This window comes from Vipera berus (assembly GCF_964194415.1).
Source record: "Vipera berus genome assembly, chromosome: 3".
NCBI classification, from domain to species: domain Eukaryota; kingdom Metazoa; phylum Chordata; class Lepidosauria; order Squamata; family Viperidae; genus Vipera; species Vipera berus.
The window spans coordinates 33,098,831-33,120,457 of record NC_138204.1 but is presented as its reverse complement, the minus strand read 5'-3'; the positions used below and the strand labels follow the sequence as shown (position 1 = coordinate 33,120,457).

Genomic DNA, 21,627 nt, shown 5'->3' with positions numbered 1-21,627 from the left:
AATTAGAAGTTACCAGAATTACTGTTTGAAATGGGCAGCTATGGAAATTGAATGAATGAATAATAAATTCATTGGATTAGGGGACTGGAGGCTAAAACTTATAAAAAACGGTTGCTGGAATTGGGTATGTGTAGTCCAATGAAGAGAAGGATGAGGGGTGACATGATAGCAGTGTTCCAATATCTCAGGGGCTGCCACAAAGAAGAGGGAGTCAAGCTATTCTCCAAAACGCCTGAAGGCCGGACAAGAAGCAACGGATGGAAACTAGTCAAGGAGAGAAGCAACCTAGAACTAAGGAGAAACTTCTGACAGTTAGAACAATTAACCAGTGGAACAACCTGCCTCCAGAAGGGGTGAATGCTCCAATACTGGAAGTTATTAAGAAGAGACTGGACAGCCATTTGTCTGAAATGGTATAGGGTTTCCTGCCTGAGCAGGAGATTGGACTAGATGACCCCCAAGATCCCTTCCAACTTTATCATCATCATCATCATCATCTTATTATTATTATACCTTTCAGACATTACTGGTTAAAAACAAATTAGTTATACGTCTTTAAGTGCATCTGGTATCATCTTAGTAAAAGGAAGGTATCATACTAAGGTATATATAGTTGGTATTTTCCTATTGAAATATGATATTGGTACTTGATTTAGGAGGCATAAACTATTATCTAAATTCTATGTTTTTTCAATGAGTAAATCCTTAATAGTAAAGGAATATTCTAATTCATGTTTTGTTTCTTTAACCAAAAGCCCTTTAACAAGCGGTTATGAGACACATGACCTGACAGTGACTCAGACCATTTCTATTTTATCCCAGAGAATAAAATGTGCAGGTTTAAAAATAAGTACTTTAAAAAAGAGCAACAGTGTCCTGAGAACTAAAATAAGTTTAGTTTTTAAAAGGCTGTAAGATTTTAAGAAACAGTTGGAGAGAGTATCTCAAAAAATGATAATAGCATTACCTGATTTCTTTGTCTTCCCATTAAAAGCACACAAAGCACATATAAAACTTCCAATTTATACATAATTTCATGCATAATTTTCATGGATTGAGGAAGCTGATTCCTCGTTGAGGTGTTGGCAAATCCACTCTCATCTGAAGATTCTAAGACAGAAAAATGTTCAATGCAGAGGTTCTTCACAAGACATTACATCAACCTGTGTGAACTTCCTTTTATGAAGTGTACTGAATTCCATCCTCATTAATTGTCCAACTGTTAATGTGCTTGGGCTTTTTTCTCTGGAGTGTGATTTAAGTTCTTCCTTACTGGTAATAGCTCTGTTCTTCCCCAGCTACAGTACTTGAGAAAGACTCTTATTCTAAGACAGGGTTGTCAAACTCAATTTCACTGAGGGCTGCATCAGCATTGTGGTTGCCCTCAGGGGGCCGGGTGGGTATGGCCAGGGTGGGCGTGGCCTACTGGGTGGGTGTGGCTAGAGTGTGTATGGCCTACTGGGTGGGCATGGCCAGCTCTACATCGTTCGCATCAAGGGTGCCTATGGGGGCCTGGGCAGGAGTGGGACAGATCTGAGGGTCTCTGGCAGAAGGAGGATCTCTGGGCTAGGCCCAGGCCAGTGGGGGCCGTTCCCTCACTATTTCCAGGATGGCTTTGCGGGCCACATGAAACCACTTCGCGGGCCTAATCCGGCCCCCGGGCCTTGTCTTTGACATGTCTGTTCTAAGGGGTAACTGTGTGCTTTAATAGTTATATTGTTGGAATAGGACTGGGGAGATCCAGGTTCAAGGCCATACTTGGATATGGAAACCCACTGAGTGAGTTTGAGCAATTTAGTCCCTTTCAACCAAACCTATCTCACAAATCTGTGTTATGGGAATAAAGTGAAGGAAAATCCCTACAGAAGTCAACTTGGGTACTTGGAGAAAAGGTAAACTATAAATGTAACTAATAACTAAATGTAAACAATGGCAGCAGCAGTGATGTGCTATGTACTTGCTGAGCTGCTTGGGATGTAAAGGAGGAAAGATTACACAATGGCAATGGAAGAAACAGAAACCTTGCCTAAACTTAAACTGAAATGACAAATAGCAAAATGCTATTAAAAACCATCCCACTTCACTATATGGTTAGAACAATGTCAGTTAAAATGTTTAAATGTGGTGGCCTAGGGGTACTAATTTCAGAGTAGACCCTTTAAGGAACTGCAGGTTGAGAAATGGCTGTTTTAGGGTGTCCTGAATACCTGTGCTACTTTGCTCTGTTTCTTCATCTGCCACACGCATTAGTGCATCAAGAACTAAAGCATTGTCTAACCAGGTGTACCACTCCTCCAGCTCTTGAAGAAAACTGGAAGTTCCTGTTGTTTCTGATACTTTTCGGGTTGCTAGTTTACACAGTCGTTCAATGAAACCTGGTATATTGAGAAGGGTAGCTAGGAAAAGAGGCAAAGAGAATCATATTAAATAGTAAATTGTTGAAAAACCTACAAATTATTTCAGCTAATTAATATTCTCATCTTAAATAAAAGAACATTACAGAATTTGAGTAGATAGGACAGGTTTTTTTAGCAAGCAAGCAAAAAAGTGAAAACTTTAGGGTGAATTTAAATGAGTAATTATGCTCTTAAATTTCTCTGGGAAGATAATTTTCATTCCCCTTCCGCCAAATGCTCCTGATATGACCCTTGGATTACATTTGCAGACCCCTATCACTCTGATATCATACTAATGACATTTGGTAGAAAAATAGTTGATTTTTTTATTTTCTATTTAGAAATAGAAAGCAGGAGGTACCTAATTGGCAAAACCGGTGCCTGGAGGCAGTACGGGTCTGGATGGGAAGGAACAGGCTCAGGCTCAACCCCTCCAAGACTGAGTGGCTGTGGATACCGGCATCTCGTATTGTCAACATGTTCCATCTCTTTTGATGGGGGGGGAGGTATTTCCCCCCTCTGAAAGGGCTCGCAACTTGGGTGTCCTCCTGGATTCACGGCTTAATTTGGAAGAACATTTAATTGCTGTGACCAGGGGGGCCTTTGCACAGGTTCGCCTGGTGCGCCAGATGCACCCCTTTTTGGACCGAGATGCCCTATGCACAGTCACCCATGCCCTTGTCACTTCTCTCCTGGATTACTGTAACGCTCTCTACATGGGGCTGCCCTTGAAGTACACCCGGAGGCTTCAGCTGGTGCAAAATGTGGCCGCGCAGGTACTTATGGGAGTTCCTCGATACTCCCACGTTACTCCACTCCTGCGCGAGCTTCATTGGCTTCCGGTTGTCCTCCGGGTGCGATTCAAGGTGCTAGTAATTACCTTTAAAGCCCTACATGGCTTAGGCCCGGGGTATTTGCGAGACCACCTGCTGCCATTGTCAACCTCCCATCGCCCGGTTCGCTCCCACAGAGTCGGCCTCCTCAGAGTTCCGTCGGTTAAGCAATGCCGGCTGGCGACCCCTAGGGGGAGAGCCTTCTCTGTGGGCGCGCCGACCCTCTGGAATGAGTCGCCTCCAGAGCTGCGGATGGCCCCCGACCTTCTGTCCTTTCGCCGTGACCTGAAGACATGGATGTTTCAACAATCGGGCCTGGACTGACTATGGTTTTAAATTTGGTTTTATGTGGTTAAATTACTATGTATTGAACATATCTACTGTTTAATTCTTTTTTAAATTTTGTATTTTCATGTTCTTTTTCAGTTTTTATTGTTGTGAGCCGCCCTGAGTCCTTAGGGAGAAGGGTGGCATATAAATATAATCAATCAATCAATCAATCAATCAATCAAAACATTCCACATCCACTTGTGGCCCTCCCCAAAATAGCACCAGCAAAATGTGATGATTCTGCCACTGAATTTCTACAGCACTATTTTGAGCTGGGAGAATGGAAGTACAGAATTAAGACAGAAATGGAAATATCTGCTTTCCAGAAGCTTCTCTCTCCCACTCTCATTCTTAAAAGTAAAAATCAGTCCCACCCTTTAACTGAGTCATCGCATGACCTCCTACAACCCTCAAAAAGTACAGATGGTTGAGTTGTGCCTGCTGACTCCTTGCAGATTATTTATTTCTACAATATGTACACTTGCAAATTTGAAAAAAGCACATCATTCTTTCCAGCTTTTCTATTTTCTTGAGTGTTCTTGTTTGGAATATTTTACAATGAAAGGAAACATTTTACCTTGATTTATTTCTGCTCGAGAAGGACCCAAATTTTTTTTCTGTTGAGCATTTTTAGCAAGTAGTGTGTGTTTATCATCACTGCCAGTATCAAGCTCTGAAATTGTAACAGCAAGGATCCTGCAGAAGTTTGCTAGTTGCTGTTGGTCAAAACTGGAGACAAGATTGGCGAGATTTGGAATATCCTCTAATTGGATCATTTCCTAAAAGGAGGCAATTCACATGTTAATTGCTAACATTTCTTACATTCTAGTAATTAACCATTTTGAATAATTTAACGTTTAAACAAATTGCTTTCAGTACATGGAATCATTTCACTTTCAGGTGAAGCATATTAGAAACTCTACAGAATTCCTTAAAAAGGTATCAGGTGTGCCTAGTTCAAATCATGCTATTGTAGTCTTTGAAAATTTGGCACTATAAATCTCCTTTTACCACAGCTGTCACAACATGAGTAGAGTCTCTATCTGTTACCAAGCAAAAGAGATGCCCATGGCAACTCAGTGATTGTAGGGAAGACTCTCAACCTCATAGTTCAGTCTTATCTTCTCTCCTATTTAATGTCTGCATGAACATCTGCTGGGAGAAGTCATATAGGAATTTAGGATGAGGCATCCTCAATGTACCGATGATACATACCCTGGTGGTGCAGTGGTTAAAGTGCAGTGTTGCAGACAAAATCTGCTCACAGCCTGGAGTTCGATCCTGACGGGGCTCAAGGTTGACTCAGCCTTCCATCCTTCCAAGGTCGGTAAAATAAGGACCCAGATTGTTGGGGGCAATATGCAAAATAATGCTTTACATTGTAAACTGCCCAGAGAGTGCTGTAAAGCACTATGGGGCGGTATATAAGCCAAAATGCTATTGCTATCACTATTCAGTGGTCAGCCCAGGCCCAGCTGGAGCTGCTACAGAAATCTTGTCTTAGTACCCAGAGGCTCTTAGAATCTGGATGAGAGAAAACAAGGTAGCTATTCCCTGAGATAGTTGCTTTTGCCCATCATAGACCGCCATCCGCCATCGCAAGGGTATCTCTCAAGGAGATAGCATTGCTCCCGAGGAAGCAAACCTGTGATTTGGAGATCCTCCTGAAATGACAGCTACTAAGGGAAAGGAAACTAAAGGCTACAGCCAGGAGGTCCTTTGACCAGCTCCTTTACCTTGCATGCCAACTGCAGCCTCTACCTGAAGTGTGAGAACTAATACAGGTAGTCCTTGAGTTATGAAAGCATTTGGGACCAGAACTGCCACCATCAAGTGGTCTGGTTGTAAAGTGCAATGTCACATGACCGTGTCATTTAACCATGATGATCCAGGCAGTCCTGGTTCTCATTGTAACCCAAGACATGCATGTTCTTAAGCGGAAAGCGGAGGGAGTCCCAGGTGAGGGGCATGAGGGTGACACAGGGAAGTGCAAGAGACCTGGGAAACACAGGTCGCCAGAGAGTTGGGGTGGTGCTGCAATGTGACATGAGGTCAGGGAAACTGAGAAAAAGAGGGCACAGGTGTTATGTTCGTATGCAAGAGCAGGAACGCCCAGGAAAAGAGGGCACTGGTAGGTGCAAGTAAGCGATAGGTGAAAGAGTGTGTGCTGCATGTAACAAACGAATGCTGGGGGGAGATGACACTTATCTAAGTGACTTGTGATCTTCCCTGTTGGCTTACCCATTGATTTCGCTTATGCAAAGCTGGCAGAGAAGGTCAGTAATCATATGACTGGGGGATGTTGCAAACAGCTGTAAGTGCAAGCTAGCTGCCAAGTATCCAAATTTTGTTCACGTGATTGCGCGGTGCTTAAATGGCTGGAACTTTGACGGTTAGCCCTTGTTCAGTGCTACTGTAACTTCAAAGAGATGCTGAATGAATGGTCATAACTCAAGGACCACCTGTATCACTATCATAATTTGCTTGTGCTATTGCCAAGCATTCTATATGATGCTGCCTTTGATGGCCATCAGAAAATTCAACTGTTTAAATTTTGAATGTGGTTGCTAAGAAGGATGATTTTTCTCAGCTAATTCATTAGTACATGGGTTAAGGATCCAAAATCTTTCCAAAATTAATTGTCCCATGCCTATATAAACTACTGATAGCTTCAAAGGATTATTGACAAACCTTTTTCACTCCAAGAATGTCTTCAATAAGAGTGGCTGTTTGCAGGAATGTCTTTTTATTTGTCATCAGTGTAAACAAGAACAGCACAAAATCATTTCTTTCTGCCAATCGTTTAGTGACTCCTTCGGTCTACAAAATTAAGAAAGTATTCATCCCAATTATTTATTGGCAATATCTCTGAATAAAAAATCCACAATAGTATTCCTCAATTGACAATTCTTACAATTATAATAAGGAGGAAAATAAATACATAGTAAAAACAAATAATGAAAGAATGTTTCTAGACTCTAATGAAGCTGTTGTGGATGACTGAATGGAAAAAGGGATTCATTGATAGATTTATGCTGTACATTTGTTTAAACTCTTCAGCACTAGGTTGAAACTGATAAGAACATTTGAGTAGGATTGATGTTATAAATCTATATTCCCAAATATCTTCTCACATTTGTTTTGGAGGATCCCACAAAGCTCTGAGGCCTATATTATTTTTTGTGTGTATTTTTAGTAGAATGGCAATATTGTATATAGCCCAATATTTTTGCTGATAATGCTGATATTATTATTATTTTATCTACTATCCCATATTGTTGTATATGGGGCATTGAAGGCAGCAACATCAAAATAAAATAAATACCTAAAAGGCTAGCTTCAACTGCAAATGCCTGATTGAAGAGGAAGGTCTTGATTCCTTTCCTAAAAAGTGGACCTCTTAGAGCATGCTGTAAAGCACTGTGAAGTGGTATATAAGTCTAACTGCTATTGCTATTGATGGAGTAGATTCCATAGCTTGGGAACACAGTAGGAAAGTATCAAAAGCAATCCAAAAACAATCTTGGTAATGTATTTTTAAACTTATTTGATGGAAAATAACTTTCAATCTGGAATACAAATATACAAAATACCAAATAATTTAATATTACCAAACTCTTAAATAGTCCTACAATTAATCACATACTAACAAATCCTCTTTAAAAGACGAAATTGAGATAAAATGCAGTTGACAATGTGTTTATATTGTATTATGTGAAATTCTATCTTTTATTTTTTTTAAAGTAGGTAATGTTTTTAGGTATAATAAAACAAAAAATTGTTAGTAAATAGAATATGACTTACACATATGCAGGAATTGTACAATATGCTTAAACAGTCCTTGATAAGATCATCACTTACTGTAAAACATAATATTCTAATTAGTGCTTTTTTCAAATACAGTATCAAGGGCACTCATTCTGTCTATATTTCAAGGTATGTTACATTATACCATAAATACAAGGAATACTGATGAAAACAACAGGTATTTCAGCTGTTAAAATCCAATAAACCTAATGGGGAGGATTATAAGTAAATGGCTAACAATCTACCATCAGTCTTCCATCTCAATGGTAGTTCCAGGATTATTATTATGGTGCCTAATTTTATGCATTTTACATATCAGAACCCTTCCCCCTATAAAAAAAACTATATTGCTTTATCCATGCTTATTCCTTGATAATGATGCTCTATACCAGAGGTCCCCAACCTTTTGGGCACCAGGGACTGGTACCGTGTAGAAAGGTTTTTCTGTGGACCAGAGGGGGTGTGCTTTTGCGTACTGTCTGCATCCTGTGAGTGGGGCTTTGCTTGTTTGTGCGGCCTGCTTGCTGGCATGCTGCGGACCGGTGCTGGTCCTCGGAGTGGAGGTTGGGGACCCCTGCTCTACACATACAGTTGTATTTTTTTTTAAAAAAAATAGTTTATTAATTCTTAATGCGTAGAATTGAAATAACTTGTCTAAAAGTAAAAACAAATTTAATGAAAGCTGAATGTAGAATTAGAGGTACTAATTTAAATCCACATAGCAAATATGAGGCATGTTTTAAATGATTTATGTTAATGTTTCCATAGTGAGTAAACTATAATTTATCTTGCAACTACTACCAAACCTGCACTTGTGACTGACACTAAATAAAAAAGTGTTTATGACAGAGATATGACTTCTACTTACTCTTTTGTTTCTTCTTCTGTGTAATAAATGTTGGCCTCATAAGTATTTCTACTAGAAGCTGTGAATAAGATAATTACTTTATTTACTTTAACAAAATAGTATAAAAATTATTTGAATAGCAACTTCAATTGATTTTAAGCAAATTCTTCTTTTTGTTGCGCACACAAAACTTCTATTCAACTACATGGTAGCACCTGTTTGATCCCCCCAAAATAAGAAAGGCAAGGTAAACTTGGTTAATATTTGGATAGGAGACCCTGAGCAGATCCTGGGTTTATAACTAGTGTGGGAAACTTAAAACATTCCCAAATTCGATGGCAATCCCCTTCTGCATTTTTGCCAACTACGAGACAACTAGTTATATGTCTCTACAATCATCAGCTTGATTTGAACAAGACTTTACCTTACTTTACAAAACATCTAATGCCCAAACTTTACAATGATCTCTCGTAAAATTTATCATGTTTTAGTAGGATATTTCTCTAATGTTTGGGCTCATACTTAAATAAACAAACTTCTGGCTTTGTGCTCTCTCTTCTAATACAGAAGATATAAGAAGATGATAGAAGATGTTCTGAAGTAACTAATGTTTCCTATTATGCCTGGTCAGGTCCAGCTAGGTTTAAGGTTCACTAAACTAGAAAAACAAACCAACTTCAAGGTCTGGTCAATAATCTTTATCCATTTCAGTAAATTGTATTGAAATTTTGTGTGTGGTTAAAAAATAATATTTTGACAACCACTTGGCATTAGAATCAGAGAAATGTAGATATTCTATGTTGTATACCTCTTTCCTCTGTCAGAACAAGTAAATAAAATAGTAACCTTCTTTTCACATCCCAATTTGGAATTATAATTATTGGCTATCAAACCAGCTAATTTTAAATCATGTGACAATGGTTAGCTATGGCTTCTTAATGTGCTCCATTATGATCACATATACATTTAACAAGAAGTACTGCTCTATTTTAAATACTTTAAACTACATGTAATACAAAATAATTGCTGAATATATACATCCTAAATATGTTGTGATAGTTATCTGGGGGAAAAAATGTCATTGCCTCCAAATTAGGCATTAAATGGAATTTGCTTTTATTACATTGTAAGTTTTTAGATAAGACAAGGCTGTACAAGAGCCTGGACTGGTGAGAAGCACAGATTTGTTGCTTGTTATATGAAAGCTATTGAGAGAAATATAGGTACTTCCACCTTTATAAAACATATTCCTACATTTTTAGGAATTATATTATCCTCTCTTCTCTATCAACTTTAAATTCAGCTTACTTCTTCAGTTCAAACCAATTAAAAAAAAATTGTAAATTTGTATTTAATGAGATTAAGTATGTTGTTTCCCAAGCTCTGACTTGTACTAAATTTATGGATGGTTTTTAATTGAGTCTGTCTGAGGCTATTATAATCATAAAACAGTTTGTCATCTTCTATTAACATGAAATTATATTTAAGATTGAACATATGATTACAATAGGTATAATAAAAACGATATATGTCACAGCTAATCAGTTGTATTCTATTGACTAGAAACAAACTGCATATACTTCCCGATACTCTACACTGTAACCGTTTCACAATTTCAGTTTCTGAGCTGGATCACCCCCTTACTAGCACTGAAAAATGGTTTCCCCAGAAGCCAACAAAACCCAGATAGCTGGTTGGGAAACCACATTAGAAATTAATGAACTCATGTTGGAAAAAAACATTCGCTTGAATCAGAGGAAATGAGATTGGGTGATTAGGTGATACCAGAAGGCTGGTGACATTGAAAAAATGTAAAAAGAAATATTTAAATTATGTTCAAGAACTCCAGTTACGTGAATGACTATATCAGAGATACTTTGCTAAAAGTACCATCCTACTTTGTATTAATTTGTTATGATGGGACAAAATATTTTGGAGAATAATATTCAAACTGCATTAGGTAGCATAAACTACAAACATCTTGTGGAACTTTAAATATTCTTGCCTATTTTTATTAATGGCTTTCATTCTTCTCAGATTTTGCACTATATAATCCCACTGGCTTTTAAACATATGTTCTTCTTTCCAAGAGACATTTCAGAAGAACCAACTCTTTCCTTGTAGTTCAAAAGATCACCAAAGCATAGTAAAATTACAAAACATTCATCTTTATTACCCCATGGCCTCCTACTATTTTTATATATGCAATATATATGTTATACACAACTGTTTCTTTTAATCTTTCCTCTTCTAAGCTAAAAGATGATAGATGTTCTCCAAATTACTATTTCTCAGATGATGAGTGTTCCTGCCTTGAACAAACATTAATATTTCCTTACATTTATCAAAGTTTCTCTACCATGGATTAGAATGTCACAGCATTTGAGAACCTGTTTCTGTATTGAAGGCAAAACTGACTCAAGAGTATCACTTACATCAACACCTCCAAATAGGTCAAATGTATATGTATTTGGAAAAGTAGACTCTTGTGCAGTTTTTCTTTCTTCTGTGACAAACGCCATGGCTTCCATTGAAAGGAGGGGAGAAATTTCCTGGCAGAAACAAAAACAAAATTTTATTGTAGTTGTGATAGATTTATATATTACATTACAGATGTTATTGAGAGAATAATCCTTTTAAATAATAATAATTTTCAGAGCAACAGTTTACAGCTGTTCTCAATCTTGGCAGCTTTCAGACGTGTGGGTTTCAACTCCCAGAACTGTAAATGTATAGCATGTATATGTATCATGTTGGCTAGGGAATTCTGGAAGTCCACACAACTTAAAGTTGCCAAGATTGAGAAACACTGGATTGTAACGTCAAAAGGCCAATATTTAAATTCATCCTTTTTAACTGCTCCACAAACTTGGTATGGCATTGCTCAAAATAATGCTTATTCATATGAAAAATGCAGTTCAATAAAAGCACATGTGATGGTTTCACATTAAGCAAAGACCCTCCCCTCCAGTATCTAAATTAGTGACCAGTAACCAAGAAACAGATCTTGGGGTTATCATCAACAGTCCAATACAAATGTTCATGTAATGTACATTTGCTGTGATTTTTAATCAAAACAATTAAAAGGCTACAACTGAGCTGAAAAAGGCCGAGAAAGTGACAGACGAAGTGTTCTAACGCTATCTTGTAAAAAAAGGCCTAATGCTTGGAAATTGCTAGAATTGAAATGTTACAACTGTGCATAATTAGGGTTTGAAGAAAATGGACATGATGTGGTTTTAATAATGTAGAACAAAATTTATTAAATTACATTTCATATATGGATATACCTACATACATATAAAGGGGCATGATAACAAAATCATTTTAGATAAGCTAATAAACAGAAAATTTTAAGTTGCTTGTATAGCAGTGGTAGCCTGGACTAGTCAGCATCATCTCTATTATCAATGGTTTGAAACATTTTCACCATTAAGAATGGCTAAATAAAAATGAGGAATGTTTAGTTCATGAAAAACAACTAAATAAAATAATACGTGGTATGAGTATAAGTTGGGACATTATGCTAACATCATACATACAGAATATGCCACAAATTAAACATTAAAAATTACACAGTAACATTTGATGTTTAATCCACATATTCTATATATGTAAATATTATATAAAATTGCAATTTTATTGTACAGTGAATTACACAATAAGTTACTAATACTGTTTATGATTGGCTTGTGATTAAGAACAGAGTTAACACAATGATTATTGATTGAAAATGAGCAATAAACTCACCTTTAAGATGCTCTGACACTGAGAAAAATCACTATTAGCATGGCTAGTCTCATAGAGCTTTTGTAAGAGCAAAGGAATTCCATTCCACTTTGCTTGTTTGTCTCTTTCTTTTAACAAAGCTCCTGTGATCTGCAAGATAAGGGTTTCAGATTCCATCTATTTTATCCTTAAAAATTACTTATTACAGTGCTTCCAGAGTATTTAAATTGATTGCTTCTTCAGTTTTTCACTGCACCAGAAATTAATGCCAATTTGCCCCTCATTAAAATTTTGGGTTCCACACATACATTTAACACAGCAGAAACACAAAACTAGTCCAAAAACTTTGAAAGACAAAATATCATACTGAAGATACTTGCAACATGCATCATACTTTCAGTTCTTTGGCATATGGATCCTTGTTTCATATATCAATTCATCTAAATTCCAAATATTATTGATTTCTTTTTCTTGGAAATAAATTCAGATGCATGGTTATAAAAAAAACATTTTGTCTTATAACCCCTCTACACTGAACAGGTGATGGGAATATTAGCTATAGAATTAGAATGTTCATTAAATGATAATTTGAAGAATTCTTTCTTTTTCACATTTAAAATAAAAAAATGCACACAACTATTGAAAATATTTTACAGTAAAATCAATATGTCAGTAGCAGATGATTCTTATACTATTTATTGGGTTTTATTTATGTATCTGTCAATCATCAGTAATATCCCCATCACCTCACTTTTTTCATTAAAGTAACTGTAGCTAATAGAATATTACAATTTGATGTTTAGGCAAGAGTAGGTAGTCACCAAATAAAAGTAACAGAAAATAAAAGAGATAAATTAGGAAGTTATAATAATAATAATGAATTTGGAAGGGTCCTTGGAGGTTATCTAGTCCAACCCCCTGCTCAGGCAGGAAACCCTATGCCATTTCAGACAAATGACTGTCCAGTCTCTTCTTAAAAACTTCCAGTGTTGGAGCATTCACCACTTCTGGAGGCAGGTTGTTCCACTGGTTAATTGTTCTAACTGTCAGGAAGTTTCTCCTTAGTTCTAGGTTGCTTCTCTCCTTGACTAGTTTCCATCCATTGCTTCTTGTCCTGCCTTCAGGCGCTTTGGAGAATAGCTTGACTCCCTCTTCCTTGTGGCAGTCCCTGAGATACTGGAACACTGCTATCATGTCCCCCCTCATCCTTCTCTTTATTAAACTACACATACCCAATTCCAGCAACCGTTCCCTATATGTTTTAGCCTCCAGTCCCCCAATCATCTTGGTTGTTCTTCTCTGTACTCTTTCTAGAGTCTCGACATCTTTTTTACATCGTGGTGACCAAAACTGGATGCAGTATTCCAAGTGTGGCCTTACCAAGGCATTGAAAAGTGGTAGTAATACTTCACGTGATCTTGATTCTATCTCTCTGTTAATGCAGCCTAGCACTGTGTTGGCTTTTTTGGCAGCTGCAACACACTGCTGGCTCTGAAGTGATTGTCGACTAGGACTCCAAGATCTCTCTCACAGTTACTACTATTGAGCAAGGTACCACCTATACTATACCAGTACATTTGGTTTTTCCTGCCTAAATGTAGAACCTTTACTTTTTTCACCATTGAATTTCATTTTGTTAGATAGTGCCCAGCGTTCAAGTCTGTCCAGATCCTCCTGTATCTTAAGCCTATCTTCTGGAGTGTTGGCTATTCCTGCCAGCTTGGTGTCGTCTGCAAATTTGATGAGTTCCCCATCTATCTCCTCGTCCAAATTGTTGATGAAGATGTTGATAAAGTCTACCACCTTAAATGCACAACATTTGGTTTTTCTTGCCTAAATGTAGAACTTTACTTTTTTCACCATTGAATTTCATTTTGTTAGATAGTGCCCAGTGTTCCAGTTTGTTCAGATCCTCCTCTATCTTAATAATAATAATAATAATAATAATAATAATAATAATAATAATAATAATAATAATAATAATAATAATAATAATAATAATAATTTTATTTATATACCGCCCTTCTCCCGAAGGACTCAGGGCGGTGAACAGGGCAAGAATAAAAAATACAAAGTTACAAAAGTTAAAAAAGAATTAAATATATGCCCACTAAAAACAGTAAATACAAATATTAAAATAACAATAAAAAAACACACCCCACCAATCCCCCATCAGGCCAGGCCTATCTTCTGAAGTGTTGGCTACTCCTGCTAGCTTGGTGTCGTCTGCAAATTTGATGAGTTCCCCATCTATCCCCTTGTCCAAATCATTGAAGATGTTGAAGAGCACTGGGCCCAGAATAGAGCCCTGGGGCACCCCACTACCCACTTCCCTCCATGTAGATGCAGTTCCATTGAGGACCACACGCTGAGTATGGCCTGTCAGCCAGCTGCGAATCCATCTGGTGGTGATGCTGTCTAACCCATATTTTTCTATCTTATCAAGTAGTAGGTTGCGATCTATCATTTCTTCTATCATAATTTGATCACTTCAGCCATTTTGGAAATATTGGTTTATTGCATCAGTTACTAAACACCTATAAAATCCATTCTTTATTAGAAAACTAAACATAGAAATGTAACTAAGACTAAACAAATGTAACGAACAAGGTCAGAGAAAGTACTTGAAAGTATTTTTGTAGTTCACTATAATAAAACAGCAAATTTCATATTTGCAAGATAATAGGATACGTTTAACAGTCTCACAGGCTCCACTTCAAACAGAACTCTTCCATCCACCCGCTACTTATACCTTAAATATGCATGTACCATTTCCCTCCCTTAGGATAGGGTTTATATTTAGACTTTAAAGTCAACCATTATTTTAGAAGCTTTTTTGGGCTTCAGGATTGTTTCAATTATATCAGTCTCATATTTGAAAGCTTTTATTTTCTATTCTTAATGATATTGTTCATATCAATGTGTCTCAGCAGTTTCTGATCACAAGCACAGTATATTTCTTAAGTTTATTTTCTATCTACTCAGAGAAGGAATAATTTTTCTTCACAAAGGACACTTAGCCCTATTCAACTATGGCAGTGGAACAAGAATAACATTTCCTTCCCACTATAAAGGGCGTGAGCCATTTAATGCAAGGATTCCTTTTCTGAAGCTTAATAAAGTTTTATAAAAATAAATGAAACAAACAGAACATAAATGCCCATTTAACATTATCAACTTTCTTCCGGATATTCTGGAAGAATTCCTATTTTCACCTGTCTTTGAACTCCCTTTCTTTGCATGTTTTCTTTGTAATTTTGCTAGCTTTCTTGCATTTGAAAAATATCTTGGACGCAATACTTATCTATAAAACAAAGTAAAAAAATATAGTAAATGAATGTTTCTTTACAAATCTTTCTCCCCTCCCGAGAAAAGCAGTATCTCAAAATCATGGTCCTTCCTGATGCAAAATACCTCTATGCAATACTTTGTAACACTATGCAACACCTCACTTCAAAAATGGTTGTAAGCCCTCAACAATAGAGCTTTATCCCTGGGCTGGCAAGATAAAGTCCACTGGCTGAAAGTTTGTTCTGTATACTGTACTTGGTTTTCTTGGGACAAAGAAAATTCCACAATGTTCAGTGTGCACAAAAGTTTTATTTTTTTTAAAAAAGGCAATTCATCCATCTGGTGAAGAGGAAGGAAATGCCAAAAGCATATATATGAAAAAGGTAATATGAGATCGGCAGGGGCTATATTTGGGTAGGGAAAATTATTTCTTTGTTTACTGTGCTTATGTTCAATTAATACCAAGCTTGTGGCTTAAATATTTTTTTGTAAATAAGGTTAAAATATACAATAATAATTATACAATTATAATGCAATACATGTAGTCTTTGACTTATGATCATAACTGAGCCCAAAATTATGACTGTAAGTCATGCCAGTCATTAAGCGGATCACTATGTGATCAAGCCCAATTTTACCTCCTATTTTGTGGCAGTCATTAAGCCAATGCTGCAGCCTTTAAGCAAATCCCCAGTCAATATGGATAGTAAGATAGGCAGCACATCAATTTAATAAACAGTCTGCAATGGGCATTTTCTTGCCAGAAACTGGAAGTAAAATCCAATTCTGGCAAAAAAAGTCATAAACTGCGATTATGTAACTATGGAATGCTGCAAAGATCCATAAATGCAAGCTGGTTACCAAATGATCAAAATTTGATTACATGACTTTGGGGGGAACCAACTGTTGGAAATACAGGTTGTAAGTAGCCCTGGGGTGGTTTGTCATATTTTTAAACAATCGGAAGTGGCCGATCGTAAGTCAAGGACTAACTATAATACAGATCAAAATTTAACACCAGAGATCAATAAAACAAATCACTAAAGGTAAAATAGCTCAACTTCAATCAACCCTTAGGTGATTCTGCCTCTAATTTTTCTGGCCGGCAGAAAAAGCCAGGTTTTAATGGCATCTCTAAAACCCAGCAGGGTCCACATAAATCCAAAGAGAACGTTGTTCCAAATAAGGAGGGCAGGGATGGAAAAGACTACCTCCGGAGCTTCAAATTATCAAGTCTCCCAGTAAAAGCCCCTTTTATTTGATTTTATCAGATGGACACAAATGATCGGGGGGAAAAGTGATCTTAAGCCAGCAGACTCCAAGAGACTGCTGGCACCAGGACATAATTTCAATTACATCACCTGTTGGGCAAGAGGTCTAGTGCAAAGATGGGTATCATCAGTACATGGACGACACTGTATCTATGATAACAGGTGATCTCCCTCAGTGCTTTCATATAGAAACTAAAGAATATTGGAAAAAATGCTAACCCTCTGTAGCACCTCTTATACAAGGGGCTTCAGACTCAATTTTTCTTTTTCTATTGAATAGAACTGCCCCATCAAGGAGGAGGAGAAGAACAACTGTAATATCAACTTCCAACTCTTGCAGGTGGCTCAAGAAAATAATTATGATTGCTGGTATTAAAAGAAGGTCCTCCTGCCTGTAAAGTTAGTATTGATTAACCAAAGATCAACTGGAGAGTGATCTGACCCTGACAAGAAAGAAGTGGACCTCCTATATTCAGATTGCATCATATCAGAGCAAAATCAAATATTTTTGTTTTAAATAAGTGCAATAAATAAACAAACTTAATAAAGAAGACTAGAATCGTGTACGTGAGATGGGCAGTAATACAAACTGAATAAATGAATGAATACACACACACACACACACACACACACACACACGAACAATCAGAAAAGAGAAGTGCTTTAAACATTATGTGAAGGGCCATATCCTACAGAATTGTTATGTATTGATGGTTTTTCAGGATATTTATTCGAAAGTCTAAATGTATCTGTGGCTTGAAAAGATGGAGATCCTTACTTTATCCAATTTGAACTTGATTGCTTAAGTAATCAAAATAGGATCCAAATAAAACTTTCCACAAAACAGCATCTATAGGTTGACTAAGTAGAGACACATATAATTATGCATTTTTAACACCCTCATTTGCAAAATGAGAGCCATCAGAACATCTATGGCACTTAGATGCAGCAAGCGATTCTACTGTCAAACATTCTGCATTCACTATTGGAATAAAAAGTATTCTAGGTAATATTTAATGTTTATCCCTTTCTCAGTAATATCACTATACCTACTTATGTTCTTATGCCAAAGTGCTTCCACATAAATGTAAGGTTTTCTATAACACGAAAGACTTGAAAATACAGTTGTTATTCAAATGCTGTTTCAAATACAAAGAGGTTCTGTATACTGAGATACCCTGTGACCTTAATTACAACTGCCTTCAGTACCAAGCAGATGAGAAGCATTTACAGAACAGAGCCACTGATATTTATTCAGGAAAGTTTAAAATGACAAATACTTTGACTGAATAAAATCTTTATGTTCAAGGTATTATAATATACAGGAACAGAATCCTATGTTTTTCAAAACAATAGCACCCATCTAAAGCAACATATACTTAATAAACTACAAAACCAATGTTTCAATCTTTTAGCTTTTTCTTCCTATGACTTTTCCTCATGTATTTTTGTAAATATACAATACAGTAGCAAAAATTAAGTCGCATCAATTCTTACTTGCTTTCTGATTTAATATTTTATAAATTATTTCCATTTTAGAGGAGACAGAAGAAACCTTCTGTCTTAATATTTTAGAGATGAGAATTGTTGGAAATATAGGCATATAAAGATTATTTCTAGGCAATGAAAAATACTAACACAACAAATAAAATAGATATCTAACAACAAATAAAAATCTCCTAAAATCTTAAAATAATGCCTTATTCAACAGGAAGACATATTACTAATATTATTAACATTAAATCAACCTATCATAAAGCAAAATGGAAATAAATAAGGAAAGAAGCCAAAAATAAAATTAATTTTTATGTATTCATAATATAACCTAACATACCCAACACAACGTTGATGGCTATAGGGAGTTAGAACTGTTTTTTGCTGATTGTCTGCCTAAGCAAGAAAAGCACTTTGCTCAGGTGGGCAAACAGCTACCAGTAACAATATCCCAAAAGGAAATCAAAGAAGTGGAAAGAGTTTTTATCCATTCCACTGATAATTTTTAAACTGAGGAGAGAATAAAAAGTTTTGTAAAGTTGCCCCTTTCCACTATTTCAGATCAAGAAGGCTTGAGATAGTGTACATCTATAGCTCCTCCCTCACTGGATTCACAGGGGCCTTAACTGTCTGCATTTTATGTACTGAGAATCTAATATACAATTTATCAATGAATTGAGACATACATTTTTTTCCAGAAAAAAATAACAATAATTTTTTGGAGAATTAAACATTGATAATTAACTTTGGAATGTGGCAATTTTAATGCCACCCATCTTGTAAAAGATTCTCTAAAATTCTAATGTAGAATGGGCTCTGAAAGAAATAAGACCCAGGGCTAAAAATTATGAGAATATTTTGTTATACTAGTATTTACATCTTCTTTACAAAAATTTAAGATTTAATATCACTCTGTATTAATTTAGCCAAAAGTATGGAAACTAAACAAAATATATTGGTAAAAGACTGTTATGTGTGCAACAAATACATTGGTGCAATAAGGTTAAAATATGTGTGCAACAGATACATTGGTGCAATAAGGTTAAAATGACCTATTCAGCTAAAAAGTTTTAACTTGTAATCTGAAGATATATTTAAGATTTAAGGGGGCTTTACATGTCTTTTTTCTAAAAATATAGTACTATATTCACTGAGGAATAAAAACAGAAAATAGTTGTATGATTGATTGATACACAGTGCATAATATATATGGATTTCAGCTTTATCAGCCATTTCAGATTTGCTCAAACTTTAATATTAACCTTTCTAATTTCTATATGAAAATATCTTTAAATGAAGATTTATTTATTTATTTATTCTGGTGGAATAAAATCAATGCTTTATTTTCTTCCATTTCCCTACTTTTCTTTTCCAATCTTTTAAACAAAGCTATCAAGAGCATCTCCATACAGGTATTTCAGCAATGGAAATCTAATGTAATTTACAGTCATTTATACAATCTAAAAAATTAAGTGGTAGAGTTTATAGCTCTATCACCATTTGCAAAGAACAATTTAAATATGCACTGTTAAAGATTATGGCTGCAAAATAAATAAGAAAAAAACTGTCAGTATCTCTAACAAAAGACAAACAACAATATGGTCTGAATGTCTGTGGGGAAACATATCCCAGATGTTTAAAAACAATTAAAAAATTTAAGACCTTAGGGGGAAACTAACGTAAAGTATAATGTCAGCTTTTCCATATTGTTTTAGAAATGACAACTTTTGGCAGTTATAACTTAAATCATACCTCAGAAGTGACTGCACATCATTAAAAAAATGAAAGAAACAATAGTTCATTATTAATACTACCATTTGCTAAATTTCAATATTATTTTGAAGAAATAAGAATTTACAAGTGAAAGTAATATTAAATAGCTTGCTGTTCATTGCCACTGCAATTTAACATATAATTAAAGCAAATTCAATTAATTAACTGTATCACTATTATGTTGGTTTTTAAACTTGTATTTTGAACATATATTTCAGTGACAGAATCATCTATCTTTTCATATGAACTGTCCATTTTCTATGGATCATTATTAGTTTTGGATTATATATAAAATCTGATGGGATGTCTGAATATATGAGAGCAAGACTAAATGAGAGATGTCACCCACCAACTCCAGTTTATCTGAACACCTATAATAAGATGCTGAACATCAGTCATTACCAACATCCTGCTCTTATACATAAAAATCAAAACCAAATCAGAAGCAAGGCACAACAGCAATTCCTGGAAGCTAAGGAAGCTGGATAGGTTACTTTGGGCTGGTCACTTTTTTAGCCCAACCCACTCCACAGGATTATTGTTGTGAGGAAAATAGGAGACATATCCTATTTTAATATCCTAGTATTAGGAATGTTCACCAGCTTGAGTTTTTATATATATGAAAAGTGGGGTAAAAATCATCATCGTCAAGAAGGGGAGTAGCATACAGGCACCTACTATTATCTTGCATACAGAGTAGGAGGCTAGCAATTCTCAGAACCCCCAACTCCATTTATCCTTAGTTGTTTTTTTTAGCTAAAATCGACAAGGCTCCCACCTCCACACAAAGCCATCAGCCTACCCAGCACCTGAAAATGGACGGAGTCCAGCCGGAGCATCTCATTATTCCCTCTGAAGCCACCCAAAGGCGTAGCCAGGGGACAGCGCAAATTCTCTGAGGAAGCCCACCCCGCAGAGAGCCCAGCTGAGCCTGCAATACCTGTGACCCCCGCGTCAGGCCCCGGCCGCTGAGCTGTGCGTGCCGAAGCTGGGCCAGGATGTTGATCGGTCCTCTCTTTGCTTCACGCCGGCCAGGCGTGCAGGAAACAGGGTCCGCTGTTGGTGGTAGAGCTAGCAATGCAGCTCCTGCACCCCCTATTGTGGATGCCATAGTCGCTCTTGCCCCGGCCAGACGCAAACAGGAAGCTTCTCTCCTCTCGGAGCTTTGTGCGTCGGGACGCCTTCCGGGACGAGATAGGACGGCGACAGGAAGTACTCTTATTTACCTAAGGGATGATGGGAAATGAAGTCTTTGGGCATAACTAGGTACCGGTACTGTACTGTGTACTAAGAGAAAGGAGCACTGAGCAACGTCAGCAAAGAGGAAAAGGCTGCTGTTATATGTCTTCCGCAATCAAAGGCAACACTTCAGATTTTATGTCCTCCAGGCTGCTGGTGGGATCCAGTTTGGTATTCTCTCGTCTTTCTTAGGGTTTTTTTTCTCTCCTGTCGGTTTCTGATTAGCGATTGTCCGGATTTTTATCACCTAGATTGAAAAATCTAAAATCCATTAGAGGGTCTCGGTCCTGTTCCCCCAAAGAAGCTTCATATTCGAGGAACCGGGACCGGCTCTGCAAGGCTACTGTTATTTAAACTCTTCTCTTTCTTTTTACTATTGTTGAGTTATATGCCACTTTGTTCCCGGCGATTCGGGATGGGGTTTCACAATTTACGGCCCTGAACTTTTCCTCAGTAGCAGATTGAGGGCCATCCTGCCTTTAGAGGCCCATCATCCAAGACTATATCATCAAACGTTTTGTTTTCTCTCCATGTGGTTTTTAAAAATAAAAATATAGAATTGGTTTATTATTGCCTTCTGTAGTGCAGTATGAAATGATGCCTTTGCCTTTATCACT

The 21,627-nt window shown here is 36.6% G+C and overlaps 1 protein-coding gene across 1 annotated transcript in view; it reads right to left on the bottom strand.

Annotated features, from left to right (window-relative positions):
- The window catches only part of TRPC4AP (transient receptor potential cation channel subfamily C member 4 associated protein), a 35,026-nt gene extending 14,106 nt beyond the window's left edge, over positions 1-20,920 (bottom strand). Inside the window, exons 1-9 of the mRNA XM_081324551.1 lie at positions 20,712-20,920; positions 11,964-12,092; positions 10,649-10,765; positions 8,235-8,292; positions 7,364-7,419; positions 6,251-6,379; positions 4,137-4,338; positions 2,208-2,396; positions 968-1,110 (exon numbers count right to left, since the gene is read on the bottom strand). Coding sequence (XP_081180677.1) covers positions 968-1,110; positions 2,208-2,396; positions 4,137-4,338; positions 6,251-6,379; positions 7,364-7,419; positions 8,235-8,292; positions 10,649-10,765; positions 11,964-12,092; positions 20,712-20,882 — 1,194 coding nt within the window. The 5' untranslated portion in view covers positions 20,883-20,920. The remainder of the gene's footprint in view (positions 1-967; positions 1,111-2,207; positions 2,397-4,136; positions 4,339-6,250; positions 6,380-7,363; positions 7,420-8,234; positions 8,293-10,648; positions 10,766-11,963; positions 12,093-20,711) is intronic.
- Between the last annotated feature and the right edge of the window lie 707 nt (positions 20,921-21,627).